This window comes from Muscardinus avellanarius, assembly GCF_963383645.1.
Source record: "Muscardinus avellanarius genome assembly, chromosome: 4".
NCBI lineage: Eukaryota > Metazoa > Chordata > Mammalia > Rodentia > Gliridae > Muscardinus > Muscardinus avellanarius.
In genome coordinates this window covers 52,802,047-52,817,159 of record NC_137789.1, presented here as the reverse complement: position 1 = coordinate 52,817,159, position 15,113 = coordinate 52,802,047, and the positions used below count along the sequence as shown (strand labels likewise).

Genomic DNA, 15,113 nt, shown 5'->3' with positions numbered 1-15,113 from the left:
GGATTGCTACTGCTTAGAAAACAAAGATTTCTTAATCTTTGATTGCTATCTTTTGATAGCAAAGACAAAAACAATGAAAAGCATTTCAGGTGGAGATGTTATAAACAAGTGCCTTGGCAGGGTGTGGCTCGCATACCTATAATCCCATTACTAGAGAGGCTGAGTCAGGAGAATTGCAGGTTGGAGGACAGCCCCAGCAATGTAAGGAGACTCTCAGGAACCTAGTTAGACCTGTTTCAAAACAAAAAATAAAAATAAGACACAGAGTGCAATTCAAATTCCCAGTAACACACACACACACACACACACACACACACACACACACACACAATTTCTTGTTTTGTTTTTTAATAGCTTAAGGTGTATCTTGGAGGTAGAATGCCCTTGGGTTCAGTCTCTAATAAATGTATAAGTGCAAATGCAACAGTAAATTGAGTGTTAAAGAAATAGCAACTAGCCAGTGTGGTGGTACATGTTTGTAATCCCAGTACTTAGGAGGCTAAAACAGGAGGACTGCAAGTTCACAGCCAGCTTCAGCTACTTAGGCCCTCTGCAACTTAGTGAGACCTTGTTTCAAAATAAAAAATAAAATAGAAGTGTGGCTCAGAGGTAGAATGCCCTGGGTTTAATCCTCAGTACCATAAAAAAAAAAAAGTAGCTAGATCAATTTAATCAAAACCTGGATAGACATGGGGAAGATATAAAAATTAAGGCCAGAAAAAGAGAGATTGCCATTATCAGAAAGGAGGTAGAAGATGAAGGAGCAATTGTTTCTCTGTCTTAGTTATCTTATAAAAGACCGTGCAGTTGACCAAGCATCCACATATAGATAAATTAATAAAATGTGATAAATACATACGATTGAAAATTATTTAGTTGAAATAAGGAGTTCTTGATGCATGTAGCAGCATGATGCACCTTGAAGTCATCGGCCTAAATGAAATGTCAACTACAAGTGGCAAATACTGCACGGTTCCACTTCTATGAGGTTCCTAGAATAGTCAAAATCACAGAGACACAGAGTGGAATGGCAGTTGTCAGGGGCCAGGAAGAAACTTTCTCTACCATTTGGGAAACTTTGCTTCTAGCATAATTTTTATTTATTTATTTATTTATTTATTTATTTATTTATTTATTTATTTATTTATTTTTGTGGGTCTGGGGATGGAACCCAGGGGCATTTGACCTCCGACCTAAATCCCCTGCCCTATTTTTTAGTCTTTATTTTGAAACAGGGTCTCACCGAGTTGTGGAGGGTCTCACTAAGTAACTGAGGCTGGCCGCGAACCACGATCCTCCTGTCTCAGCCTCCTGAATGCTGGGATTAGAAGTAAGCACCACCACGCTCGGCTTAGCATAATTTTTAAATCGTAATCATTTTTTACTTCTCCTCTGTCCACCTCTAGCTAGGAAAGGAGAAGAAGCTTCAATCCTTGGGGATGAAGAGGATAGGAAGATAATCTTCCAGTGTGTGTTGCAGTTTGCATTTGGGTTTTTTTCTTGGTTGTCTCTGAGAATGTAAAATAATTTAGACAACCTCCCTTCATGAATCAATGTAAGAGATTCATATCTGCCCTAGTAGCATAATTTCAGTTCCTCATGTAAAAAAAAACACAGCTTATACTTCAGATCTCTTCCATTTTTTTATCCTGGGAAGGCCCCATTATCAATTGGGCCTTCTCAATAACTAGAACCCCCTCTCACACCTATGCCCCACTCAAGTCAAGACTATGGGACGGTCTGTAGAATCTTACCACATTGTCCTAATAATGGAAAATAAAAATAATAGAGGTAATGCCTCTACCAGCACCTGATACAAACACTTGACAGATATTGGATGTTTTGGAGATAAGAATGTGAGTTGTGTGGGGTGCCTGCACCTGTAGACCCAGCTACTCAAGAGGCTGAGACAGTAGGGTCTCTTGAGTCCACTTGAGACCAGCTTGGGCAACATACCACGACCTTATTTTTAAAAATCAGAATCATACGTTTATATCATGGGAGAACTTTAGACAGTGCCATATTCTGTGTGTGTGTGTGTGTGTGTGTGTGTGTGTGTGTGTGTGTGTGTGTGTGTTACTGGGAATAGAGTTCAGGGGTATTATACCTTCAAGCTACACCCACAGCCCTATTTTTCAGTCTTTTTATTTTTGAAACAGTGTCTCACTGAGTTGTAAAGGGCCTCACTAAGCAGCTGAGGCAGTCTGTGAAAGGCTGGGATTACAAGCGCCCTATTCTTAATAGCATACACATGTTGGGTGTGATGGTGCATGCCTGTAATCCCAGTACTTAGGAGACTGAGACAGAAGGATTGCAAGCTCAAAGCCAACCTCAGCAACTTAGTAAGATCTTCAACAAATAGTGAGAACCTGTTTCAAAATAAAATAGAGCTGGGGGTGTAGCTCAGTAGTAGAATGCTTTTCATGAATCTATGTAAGAGATTCATATCTGCCCTAGTAGCATAATTTCAGTTCCTCATGTAAAAAAAAAAAACAGCTTATACTTCAGAACTCTTCCCTTTTTTTTTAATCCTGGGAGAGCCCCATGATCAATTGGACCTTCTTAATAACTAGAACCCCCTCTCACACCTATGCCCTACTCAAGTCAAGACTATGGGACAGTCCGTAGAGTCTTACCACATTGTCCTAATAATGGAAAATAAGAATAATAGAGGTCATACCTGTACCAGCACCTGATACAAACACTTGACAGATATTGGATGTTTTGGAGATAAGAATGTCCTAGAATATGTACACCATGGGATTTGGGCCAGGGGAATGATGTGTTCATAGCTATGCTTCATACCAATGAGAAAAATGAGTTGGAAAATGCAACTAGATTCAGGAAGATAAATTAGGTGGGTATTACAGTAATTACTAGAAACATATATTAATCATTCATTCCAGAAAAGTAGATATGGCGGTGTGAGAAACACTGTCAAAATAGAATTCATAAAATTTAGGTAGCTGACAGATATGGAGAATGAGCAAGGAGGCTGGAAGATGACTCTGTAGTGTGAGTCTAGTTGCTGGCAGTGTATCAACACTACTCACTGAGAGATGAGAACAGAGTAGTTTCAATTGAGAAGGAATATGTTCAATTTTGTATATGCTAAGTTTGAAATGCCCGTAAACATGCCATTACAACAATACTAGTAGGCAGATGGAAATATTAGGACAAAACTGGACAATTGTGTACTGTATTGAAAGAGTATCTCCTTGGGGACTGGCTCAACCAATATAAAACTCTGGGACATGTTGACATTTTATCCTCTCTATAACTTTGAAGAGAAGCTCAAACATTTGGAACCCATCTTTCTTTTTTTCCCCCTGTGGTACTGTGGTTTGAACCCAGGGGCATTCTACCTCTGACAGCCTTATTTTATTTTTTATTTTGAAACAGGATCTCACTAAGTTGCAGAGGACCTTGCTAAATTGCTGAGACTGGCCATGAACCTAAAATCCTGTCTCAACTTCCCAGTACTAGGAAGAGTACACCATCACACCTGGTTTGGAAGTCATTATCAAGAAGGCAAGTTGAGAAAATAGTGTTCCCATGGTAAAAAGAAAATGTAAATGATAAACTTCTGAAGGACATACCTTTCCATAAATTCTCAAAGTCAGTGACACTAGACTCCTTCCCCAAGTGGTGGGATGCTGGAACCATCCACAGGGCTATAGTAGCCTTGGGAGCAATTGGGGGATGTTGAATAAAAATAAGGGGGTGATGGTAGTGTCCAGAGGAAATAAAGTATTTTTAAATGGCCCATAAGGCAATAAATTTGGGAATCTATGCTATGATGTACAGAAAATGTGCTATCACTGACCCACAGGCCAGACAATGGTTTTGTCTGTGTAATATGCTAATCATATTCCTGCTTCTTGGTTCTTATTTCTATTGCTCTTCTGTGTAGCTTGAAAAGATACCCTTTTCTGTTTTTCTATATTATGAAATGTGCCCTTTCAAAATATGAAAATAACATATAGCTTAGCAATTTCCTTTAATAAATTCAACTTCTTCACAAGTAGTTAACCAAGCCTAATCCTTGTTTGAAATACTAAAATGATGCAACAGAAAGCTAGTAAGATGTAGTGAGAAATGGGTGGGAGGTGAGAGGTTGTGAGGGCAACAAGGCAGGGAGGTTATTCTGAATAGTCTCAGACATACTTTTTTTTTTTTAAGCAATGGGCTCTAATTCTAATTATTAGCATTATGGTTTTTATACTAGCACATTTTGTGTTACTGTAGTGAAATACCTAAGGCTAGATAACTTAAATAAAACAGAGATTTATTTCTCTTATAGTTTTGGAGACAGAAATTCCAAGCAGTATGGTGCCACCTCTGTGAGGGCCCCCTGGCCACATCACAACATGGCAGATGGCATCGTGGCAGGAGTGCATATGAGAAAAAGAGATCGCATGGTGAGATGGGAAGCCAGAGCGAGATTCAAGGGTCGGGCTCACTCTTTTATAACTATTCACTCATTCAAGAACTCGGGGACCCAAAACGACGACTCTAATCACTTTGAAGGGCAACACCCCCAATGACCTACAAATTTTCCACTGCCCTAATCAAAGTAGACTCACACTGAAGAGTCACCTCTGAGCCCTCCTTCCTCACTCCCCATATCTGTCAGCTACCAAGTTCTATCAAATCTACCTCGACACTGTTTTTCACACTGCCACATCTTAAAGTTGCCACACCACCTCCTAATACCCCCAACACCGAGGACCAAGCTTGCAACACATCAGCTCCTGGGGACACACTCAAACCATAGCCAAGTCACAGGAGTTCTCAACTCTGCTGAGAAGTTTTTGTTGCTTTTTTTTAGGGAGCCTTAATAGTTATGGAATGAAAGGTTATTCTCTCTCTGTCAGAATTTCTTCCATCCATTCTAGATTGCTATAAAAATAAGAATCAGAAAAGCATGAAGGTTTGAGAATGAATGGTTGACAAGCTCATTCCATAGCTGCCCAATTTTGAGTAGCATGCAAAGATAGTTTAAATAACTGCCTATGTGCAGTAGCTATTTTATGTAACATATAATAACAGTACCCACTACCCACTAACATTTGATGAACTCTCAGGTAATTTATACCCTAGAGGGTATAAATTTATAAACATAAAATAACATGGTGGCGCACGCTTGTAATCCCAGCATTCTGGAGACTGAGACCGGAGGATCACAGTTCGCGGACAGCCTCAGCTACTACTTAGTGAGGCCCTCTGAAACTCAGTGAGACCCTGTTTCAAAATAAAGAATAAAAAATTGGGCAGGGAGAGTAGCTCTGAGGTCAAACGCCCCTGGGTTCCATCCCCAGACCTGCAAAAAAAAAAAAAAAAGAAAAAAAAAGATAACATGAAATGATAATTGTCATTCTCAAACTGTTTCTGTACCTTAATCTGGAAACTTCTTGGCTGAGTATTCTCTCCAGCTGGAGTTTGAGCTCTCGTTTTTCCTAATATTACCTTGACTGAAAATTTCCTCAGTGCAATCAGGTTCTACCTAAATTGTTCACACTGTCCCTTCCATGAGTACTGATTCACAGGTTTGTGATTAAGCATTTGTCCTCATCAGACCACAAGCTGAGTCCTTCTCTGACTGGGGTTTGAAGGCTACTCTTTCCTGGGACTCAACAGGGACCATTTTCCAGTTCACCCACAAGGTGAAGAAGTCAATGGCACTGTCCTCTGAGTGTCCTCTGAGTGATGTTTCCCCTTGATCACAGATATATGCCCATAATCTTTCAGTAACTTTCTAGAAGAGCAACCTAAGAAACCATGGCATTAATTCTTTCATGGCTTTGGCCTTTCAAAGCCCTATCCCTAAGATCCAACCTTTGGACTCATAAAATATTTAAACATAAATCACTTACTTTTTTCCAGAGGATTTTACACAATTTAATAATTGGTTTAAGTCATTTCCTTTATATTGAACTGAGGTAATTTGGATTCTGTTGAATCAGCCATCAAAAATATCATGAAGGTTTGAGCTGTTGTTTTGTAAATTATGATTTCTGCAGAACTTGCAGTCAGGCTTTTTTAAAATTACAAAACAAGAATGGACTTTGAGTTCAGGTGTGACGTCAAGAGCTATGTGAGCCAGAATTTTTTTTCAGTGAAAAACACAATGCGTGCTTCCTGCAAGCAAAAGAAAATAATATTATCTTTTAATGTTATACGTTCCTTTTAAAAATACAAACTGTTGTGATAAGATTGGGACCAACAGATGAAGAAGTTCTAGTTGGAAGTCCGCTTATGCCCACAGTGAGCACATCAATTGGGAAAGGAAAAAGAATTATAGAAGCCAAGGGCTTTTATGAGGAACACCTTGTTCTGTAGAAACCTCTCTGGTACATTCCATTTGTTTTAATGAGTTCTGTGTATGGCAAATGCTAAACGTATATTAGATAAATTGAAACTTGATGATCTCACATAAGCATGTAAGATTCTCAGATAAAATCCCAGATAGGGTGAGAGACAAGATCTGCACTTAATACTATTTAAAGAAATTTCCTAAGAGGGGTTGTAAAAATGTTCCATGATGCAATGGGCTACTTTACCCCAGTACCACAAAAACAAAACAAAACAACTGACGGCTTTATCAGTAGTAAATGAGGTGATAACAGTGTTCTTCAGGGAGTTCATATTGTCCCGCTTATCATGTTATTGTAAGCTCTCCAGAGGAACTATATTAAATTTTCCATAGCATTCAATTGGACACCATGCCACTGTTCCTTCTAGCAATTTAGAGTAACTAAGAATAACAGAAACTATCGACACTCACTAGTTAACTCACTTCCTTGCCCATTTATACTTTTATTTACCCATTTAGTAGAATATATTTCATATCTACTATATTCATTTGTTTTAATTTTTTTTTGTGTGTGTGTGTGGTACTGGGGGTGAAACCCAGAGGCTTTCTACCTCCAGGCTATACTCCCAGACCTTTTTTGTATTTTTTTTTTTTTGGAAACAGGGTCTCACTAAGTTGCTGAGAACCTCACTAAGTAGCTGAGGCTGGCTTCGAACCCGTGCGATCCTCCTGTCTCAGCCTCCCAAGCGCGGGGATTACAAGCGTGTGCCACCACGCCCGGCCATTTGTTTTAAATTTTTATGGAGCATTTATTGCATGCCAGATATTGGACATTTTATTTTTTTTTCTCTTTATTTTTTTATTTTTTTTTAATTTATTTTTTATTGGTGCAATGTATTCATACATCATAGTGGTATAAAGAAAATACTTTTGTGGACATACATGCACATCTCGCCCAGTTAGCCCCTACCCGATCCCCACCCCATTCCCTCCCCATCCCTCCTTCCCACGCTTGGCTTACTGGTTGACATCTAGTATTATAGCAATTTATACAATATTAACATTGATAATCTCACATAACAGTTTCATTTGTCTGGTACCAAACTTTTGATGACTTAAAGATAACATTTCAATATTTCTTTTTGCTTTCTTTCTTACCAGAGAATATTTTTTTTCTTTTTTTTTTTTTTTAGGTGATGGACATTTTAAAAAGCTGTGTATATCTCCAGTTTTAGATATCCTCCTTCTGCCAAATCATGGGGGTCATCCAAATAGTTATTAAAATAAAATAGAGGTATAACTTTTTGTGTGTATGTGTGTGGAACTAGAGCTTGAACTCAGGGGCATTCTACCTCTAAGCTACACTCCCAGCCTTTTTGTTTTTATTTTTAAAATAGAGTCTTACTAGGTTGATGAGTGTCTCACTATTTGCTGAGGCTGTCCTCTGTCGCATCTCTAGGGCTCCGGCCTGCAGAGCCCCAGGAAAGAAGACACAAACACCGAGTCTGTTGATGATGCTTCCTCTTTAATGCTTCCTCCTCTTTAATGCTTCCCCCTCAATGCGCACAGCAGGCAAATATATATCAGTCTCATAACCCCTCCCTCATCACTCCACCAACCCAAAGCTTCCCACAGCTAGGGCATGCACATTTCTAACCCTCTCATAGGCGGGCTGGTGGTAGCATGAGGCGCTGCATCACTGATCATCCGTAGGGCGCCTGATAGGGCTCACTGTGCAGGCTCAGGACACTGCCAGCCTCGTGAGCCTCGTGACTTGGCAACATGCCTAGGCGCCATCTTGAGCCACCGCCCCATCCCGATCTAGCCGAGAGGGCCGCGACAGTCCTCAAAACTATCATCCTCCTATCTCAGCCTCCCGAGTATTGTGATTACAGGCATATACCACTGTGGCCAGCTGGTGTAATTTAAAATTATGTTGACTACTGTATACAATGTGCTGGTCCCTGAAAAGAAAAAAAAAAAAAAAAGAATACCTTTTCTTTTTTAAAATATATTACCTTCAGCCAGGTATGGTAGCACACACCTGTAATCCTGATACTTGGGAGGCTGAGACAGGAAGATCGCAGGTTTGAGAACAGCCTCAGCAATTTAGTGAGGCTATGTTTCAAAATAAAAAGAACTGAGGGTGTAACTCAGAGGCAGAATGTCCCTGAGTTCAGTATGTTGTATTAAATGTTAGGTATTATGTCATTTGATTCTCGTAAACAAACAGGCAGTAGGTGTTAACTCGAATTTGTAGCTAATATAACAGATTAGAGAGATTGATTACCATCTTTCTAAGTGACCAGGGAATACTTGACAACTTTTACTAGTTAAACCATTTTTGGCCTGAAGGAAAAAAAAAAAAAAACTGGGTAAAAACATCTTCAACAACAGCATGTTTCACCTATAGCATGAGTGGAAAACCCAGATCAAGGCCACATACAAAGGATCATGAATTCCAGGGTTAAACTCGAGGTGTGGGCAGGGCCATGTTTTCTCTACAGACTCCAGGTAAGGAGCCTCTGTGCTTCCTGCTGCCATTGCTGTTGCTAGCATCCGTGGCCCTTCTTGGCTTACAGCAGCATGGCTCCCATCTCTGTCGTAGGGGTCATGTGCCCTTTCCCCCAGGTCTTCTCACATCATCTTCCCTCTGTGTGTGTCTGTTTCTCTGTCTCTTTTACTTTTCTTATAGGAACAACAGTCCCATTAGAATAAAAGGCCATCTTACTCCTATATGACCTTCTTTTTACTCCTTTTACTACATGCTCAAAACCCTTATTTCCAAATGCATTCACATTCTGAAATTTTCGAAAGGATATGAGTTGGGCGGGCACTATAACAGAGTAAAAGCACTGTTAGTTTTAGAAACTGCATATCACTGCAAAATACAGAAATGGATCAGTGATGGAACCAAATCTTTTCTTCAGAAATAGAACTAAAGCTGGGCGTGGTGGCGCACCCTTGTAATCCCAGCATTCGGGAGGCTGAGATCAGAGGATCGCGGTTCACGGACAGCCTCAGCTACTTAGTGAGGCCCTCCGCAACTCAGTGAGACCTGGTTTTAAAATAAAGAATAAAAAATAGGGCAGGGGGTGTAGCTCGGAGGTCGAATGCCCCTAGGTTCCATCCCCAAAACCATAAAAAAAAGAAAAAGAAAAGAAAAAACAGAAAGAAATAGAACTAAATATGTTTTAGAATTAAAAGAGATAAGAACAAACCAGACTGGTCATTGGCTATGCATTTCCAAGAGGTCCAACATCAATTAAATGGTTTAAGAAATTTTCAAGGAGAAGATTTTTCATATTGAAAGGGCCCACTAAAGGCCTAACATCATAGATAAAAGTAGAGTCACAGAAAGTAACATTGTTATTAAAATTCAAAATACTAAAGACAAAAAATAAGCTATAATCTAGGGATGTAGCTCCCGGGAAGAGCATTGCCAAGTAGTCACAAGACCCTGGGTTCGAGTCCCAGCTCCCTAAGTTGTAGAAACATCAAAAATAATGTTTGACCAAATATTTGATCACTCTGACTCAGCCAAATTAATGGCCACAAACCAGGCCTAGGGGCACTCAGCTGCAGTCCTGGCTACTCAGGAAAAGCTGAGACAGAAGGATCACTTAAGTCTAGAAGCTTGTGGCCAGTCTGGGCAACATAGGGAGACTCCGCCGCAAAAAAGAGAAGGAGGAGAAGCCTTTACAGCAGAGAATGGCTGCTCCCACTTGACAGGTAAGAGGTATCTGTGGACCCCATCTCTGAGGCACGAAGAAATGAAAAGCAAAGATACCTTTATATTCCCACATCACCACTCTGCTTTCTGAAAGAACATCTTCTAACCCAGATTCTTTAGCACTCTATACTAAGTAGCAGAACTCTTAAAAGTTGAGGGATATCAGATGAGTGTGAATTCTTTCCACTCAGCTTTCTAATACTCACTTTTTATGCAAACAATCACATACAGATTGCAAATAGATCCTATTTTAGCCAATTAAGACATAGTAATGTTCTTCTACAACACCTCAGAATTTGAAGAAAGGCTCCTAAAGGAAAAAAAAACTTAAAAACACATTCTGCTAAAATACTTGTTAGGTTAAAAAAATACTGCTTGAGAGAAAAAAACTAGCAGAAAAAGTTGAATTATTCTTTTTTACCTTCATGTCAGTGCCACAAGGAGGACTCAAGAAGAGAACCATGAAGAGAATGGTTTTATTTTTTTTTTAATCATTAACTTTTATTACAAGAACAGCACAAATTTAGTAGAAAGGAATGAGGTATAGACAATGAAATGAAAGAATAAGAGAGATACCATCAATATATCAAGCTATGCAAACCAAACAAAACAGCTTTAGTGATACATAATGATTTGTGTAAAGCTAGTACTGTCCTCAGCACTTTTATGTACATTATTTCACTTGAGAAAGTTACCATGGGAATTTCACTATTAATATTGCATCATCTGCTTAATCTTTATTTGGAACTTGTTATGTTTTTGGAAGGCTTTTTTTTTTTTTTAACGAGTTTTAACTTCTGGCATTTTTTCATCAGACACATCAGGAATGCAAATATTAAGTAGCAATTGTAAATAGCAAGTCAACTTCTCAAACCAAATCAACTTCAATTTGAAATGTATTAAAGGTACGTAAAACAGCAGTCCACTGAGAAGAAAGAGAAACACATAGATATAGTGCATCTTTGGTGACTTTATCAGTGGTACCAAAACCAAGCACAGGCTCATGGCAATTGTCATGAAGACAAATGGTAAAAAGACCTGAAAAAAGCAAAACAAAAAAATTAGCTATGAAGACTATCACGATACTTGCATATTTAGATAAACAAAAATGAGATATTAACTGATAATATAAAAGCATGTTAAATTAGTTATTAAGGTAGATAAACCTGGCTTAGAATTGAGACAAATGCTTTCATAAAAGGAGCTGTTAGCTGGGCTTGTTGGCGCAGACCTGTAATCCCAGTACTTGGTAGGCTGAAACAGAAGGATTGCAAGTTCACAAAACCCTCGGCAACGTAGTGAGACCCTGTTTTAAAATAAATAAAATAAAATAGGGCTGGAGGTGGAGCTCAGAGGTAGAATGCCTGAGTTTAATCCCCAGTATTACAAAAAGGGAGAGAGAGAGAGGGATGTTAAAGGCTCATTCTAAGGTGCTGTTTGGAAGAAATGAGCCTCTAGCATGGCGTTCTCAAAATGGAAGTAATTATGACCATTTGCTGATCGACATGGCATGAATCTGCTCAGGAGTTTCTAAGGCCCAACAAGGAGCTCTAACAACAATCTCTCTCTAAGGAGCTCACAATAATCTTCTCTGGAAAATATTTTGAGTCAAGAAATTCAACACAAAGTCTATTTATCCTATTACTCAGGTAAATATTGGCAGGTAAATATCATATGACTTTATAAGCTTAGCATATTAAGAAATAAATCAAGATAAAATTTTGACCAAGACAATTCTTCCAATTTTTTAATCTGTTTTTTTTTTCTTCAAAATCCATCCTTAAAAGGATACCTTAAAAGGATCTTTTTAAAGATCCATCCTTGGTACCCGCTTCGTGTTAGGATTATAGAGTTCCTACACTTCACATTATTCAACCTAGAGAGAAAATTCAGTAGCAGTCACTTTTGAGATTCCTGTAAGAGACACGAATCTGTACTCTAAAGATAAAATGTAGCTAGTCACAATTTTTGAAACCCTTTAATGAGAGGTCATTCATTTGAGGCTTAATTAATTAATATTCTTCTCTTAATTTATAAAATATCCCTGAAAAGATAATTTATCATCTCACAGCTCACGATTAGTTATCAAATAATTGAGAGAGGAGAAGAGACAAGACCAAGAAAATTCTAACCATTATATATACAATGCAGGCACTTTTCTTTCCTTTCCTTTTCTTTTCTTTTCTTTTCTTTTCTTTTCTTTTCTTTTCTTTTGTTTTACTGGGATGGAACCCAGGGGCATTCTACCTCCGAGCTATGCCCTCAGCCCTATTTTTATTCTTTATTTTGCAACAAGGTCTCACTAAATTGCAGAAAGGCCTCACTAAGTAGCAGAGGCTGGCTGTGAACTGTGACCCTCCTGTCTCAGCCTCCCAAGTATTGGGATTCCAAGTGTGCGCCACCACACCCAGCCTTGGAGGTACCTTTTTGTACATTTAAATGTAAATCAAATGATGACATAAACCAGGCATGGTTCCACATGCCTGTAATCCAAGTACCTGTGATGCTGAGTGAGGAGGATCACAAGCGCAAGGCCAGCCTCAGCAATTTATCAAGATCCTGTTTCAAAATTAAAAAATAAAAAGGACTGGGGCATAGCTCAGAGGTAGAATATTTATGGGTTCAATCCACAGTACCACAAAAATAATAATCAAATAATGATATAAATAAATAGCCAGTAAGGTCAGACCTTAGATTATTTTTGTGCATTAGCTTATTTACTACATACAACATTCCAAGTATTCCAAGTATTATTTGTTCCCCTGTTAGATACCTAAGAACTGAGGATCAGAGGTTCAATAACAAGACAAAGTTCAGAAAATAAGTTGAGGAACTGGAATCGAGCCCAAGCTCTTAATGATTGCCTTATATTATTACTTGGTGCATTACAAATCCATTGTCAGTGTATAACTTTTAATTACAAACAGTTAGGGTCAGTGTTCTAACAACAGTGTGGGTGAGAAAACATCAAAGAAGAGACAGATTAAAAAGACATCATCTGAATTTATGGGGAGTGGAGACCCGAGGGAGGTGGCTCCAAGGGGAACCACAAACGTCAACCCTCCCTCCCCAAGGGTTCTCTGAGCATCCTCTGGATGCTGCTGTGTAGCAATTAGCATACTATTAACAACTGTTGTTGTTTCACCTGAGTACCAAATAGATTGTAACTTGTCAAAAGGAAGGAGCCCAGCCTTATTCCTTTCTCTACCCAGAGTAGCTAGCAAGGTACTTGAAATATAGTCACTTCTCAATAAGTACTTGAGTGCACAGCAGGTAAGCAGTGTCTGGATGGAAGTAGAAGGGAAGACTGCAAAGGCAAGATGGTTGTAAATCAACCGAAGTTGCTGATCAGAACATTGTTTTCTTTCTCCTAGTTTTCTTTCCTATATTTCGTACTTAACAAGAATCAAACACTGCAAAGAAACTGCCTAGATTTGAATGCCGCCTCACTCCATTCTCTGTGTGCGTGGGTAAATGACTTAGCTCTTCTAAGCCTGTTCCTCTTGTGTAAAATAGGCCTAACAGCAGTATCCACCTTTTGCGTTACTGATCATTGAAGGTGATGATAGAAGTGAAGTTTTGAACATGCCACCGAGCCAACCAAGATTATTTTATTACTCTGATAGTCTATCTTTCCTCAATAAATCCTTGTGTTGCCAATTTTGCTTGTAATCCCAATACTTGGGAATCTGAGACAGGAGAATTGCACGTTCAAGGCCAACCTCAGCAACTTAGCAAGATCCTCACCAATCTAGTGAGACTCTGTTTTAAATTAAAAAAATAAAATAAAATAGGGTTGGGGTGTAGCTTGGAGTAGAATGTCCCTGGTTTCAATCTCCAGGAACAAAATTAATTAACTAATTACTTAATTTAAATATTTATGTCAAAAAGCCTGGTCGTGTCAATGATCACAATACGGCAATGTTTGAGAACCATAGGTGCTATCATTTGAGACCTCACCCTTCTTCATTTCTCATCTGCTGACTCTGACCTTACCAGTAGAAGACACGGGTATGCATAAGTAGTTACATATATAAACCAAGTAATTTCTGGTCAAAAAACTCATAATGACCTGTGCCACCATCCAGAGAGCTACCTTTCTCACTAATAAACCTTTATGTGGAACCTAAGAGAGTTTATATTGAGTGAAGCCTACCCAGTAAGAATTAAATTTAAAATGAAGACCAGATTATCCTTCGTGTTTCACAATTTATCAAGTAGTGAAACATCACCTCACTGATGTTCAGAATATCGTCTTCAGATACAGTCACACATAGTATCTTTTATTTCACATTGAAAACCAAAAAGATTTAAAAACTCACTTTTACCTTATAAGGCCGATGTAGATTTGGTTCCTGGTATCTCAGTTTCAGTATTCCTACCATCGATAATAAAGTCCAAATAGAAACCACAAAATAAAGATAGTTGATCAGGTCAATTAGATTTGTTAAAATGATTGCAATAGATCCCATAGTGATATCTAGTAGCACAGGTATCAGCGGAGAGGAGTGAATATTAAGTGTACCAAATAACAAAGGCAGCTGGCCTTGTTGGCCTGCAAGATGGGTTATTCTTGCTGTTTCAAGTACATTAACCATAAGGTTGCTAAATAATGAGGCAGAAATAGCAAAAGGAACAATCCATGTTAACTGAGGGATCACTCTATCAGTCCATGTAATAGCCACAGCCTCTGTAGAAAAACAAAAGAAAATGTGTTAAGAAGAGAAACTCGTGGTAAACCTTTTAACAGTATTCTTTCCCACTGAAAGCACAAAATTTTAAAAGTCACTAAGAAAATAAAATTTTGTTGAGTTTTGTTTATTTCCTTGCTCTGCACTTATATAACATCTCATGCACGTGTCCATCGATCCCCATCACCACACATCATAAATGGTTATCATTTTCATCATGCTTTCCCCAAACGACCAGGAGCGCTTTGAAGGCAAGGATCTTTCATTTTTTTGCTAGAAAACTAGTCCTTCACTCACTGTCAGATGTAGAGTGAGTTTTTGATAAAAATTTGTGAAATAAACTGGTTTTGTTGAATGATTAAAAGCATGTTTA

General features: G+C 38.6%; 1 protein-coding gene across 1 annotated transcript in view; it reads right to left on the bottom strand.

The window, feature by feature from the left end:
* The window catches only part of SLC7A13 (solute carrier family 7 member 13), a gene marked incomplete at both ends in the record, with an annotated part of 45,128 nt that overhangs the window by 17,808 nt on the left and 12,207 nt on the right, over nucleotides 1–15,113 (bottom strand). The window contains 3 exons of the mRNA XM_080694752.1: nucleotides 9,048–9,152; nucleotides 10,835–11,087; nucleotides 14,378–14,739. Coding sequence (XP_080550878.1) covers nucleotides 9,048–9,152; nucleotides 10,835–11,087; nucleotides 14,378–14,739 — 720 coding nt within the window. The remainder of the gene's footprint in view (nucleotides 1–9,047; nucleotides 9,153–10,834; nucleotides 11,088–14,377; nucleotides 14,740–15,113) is intronic.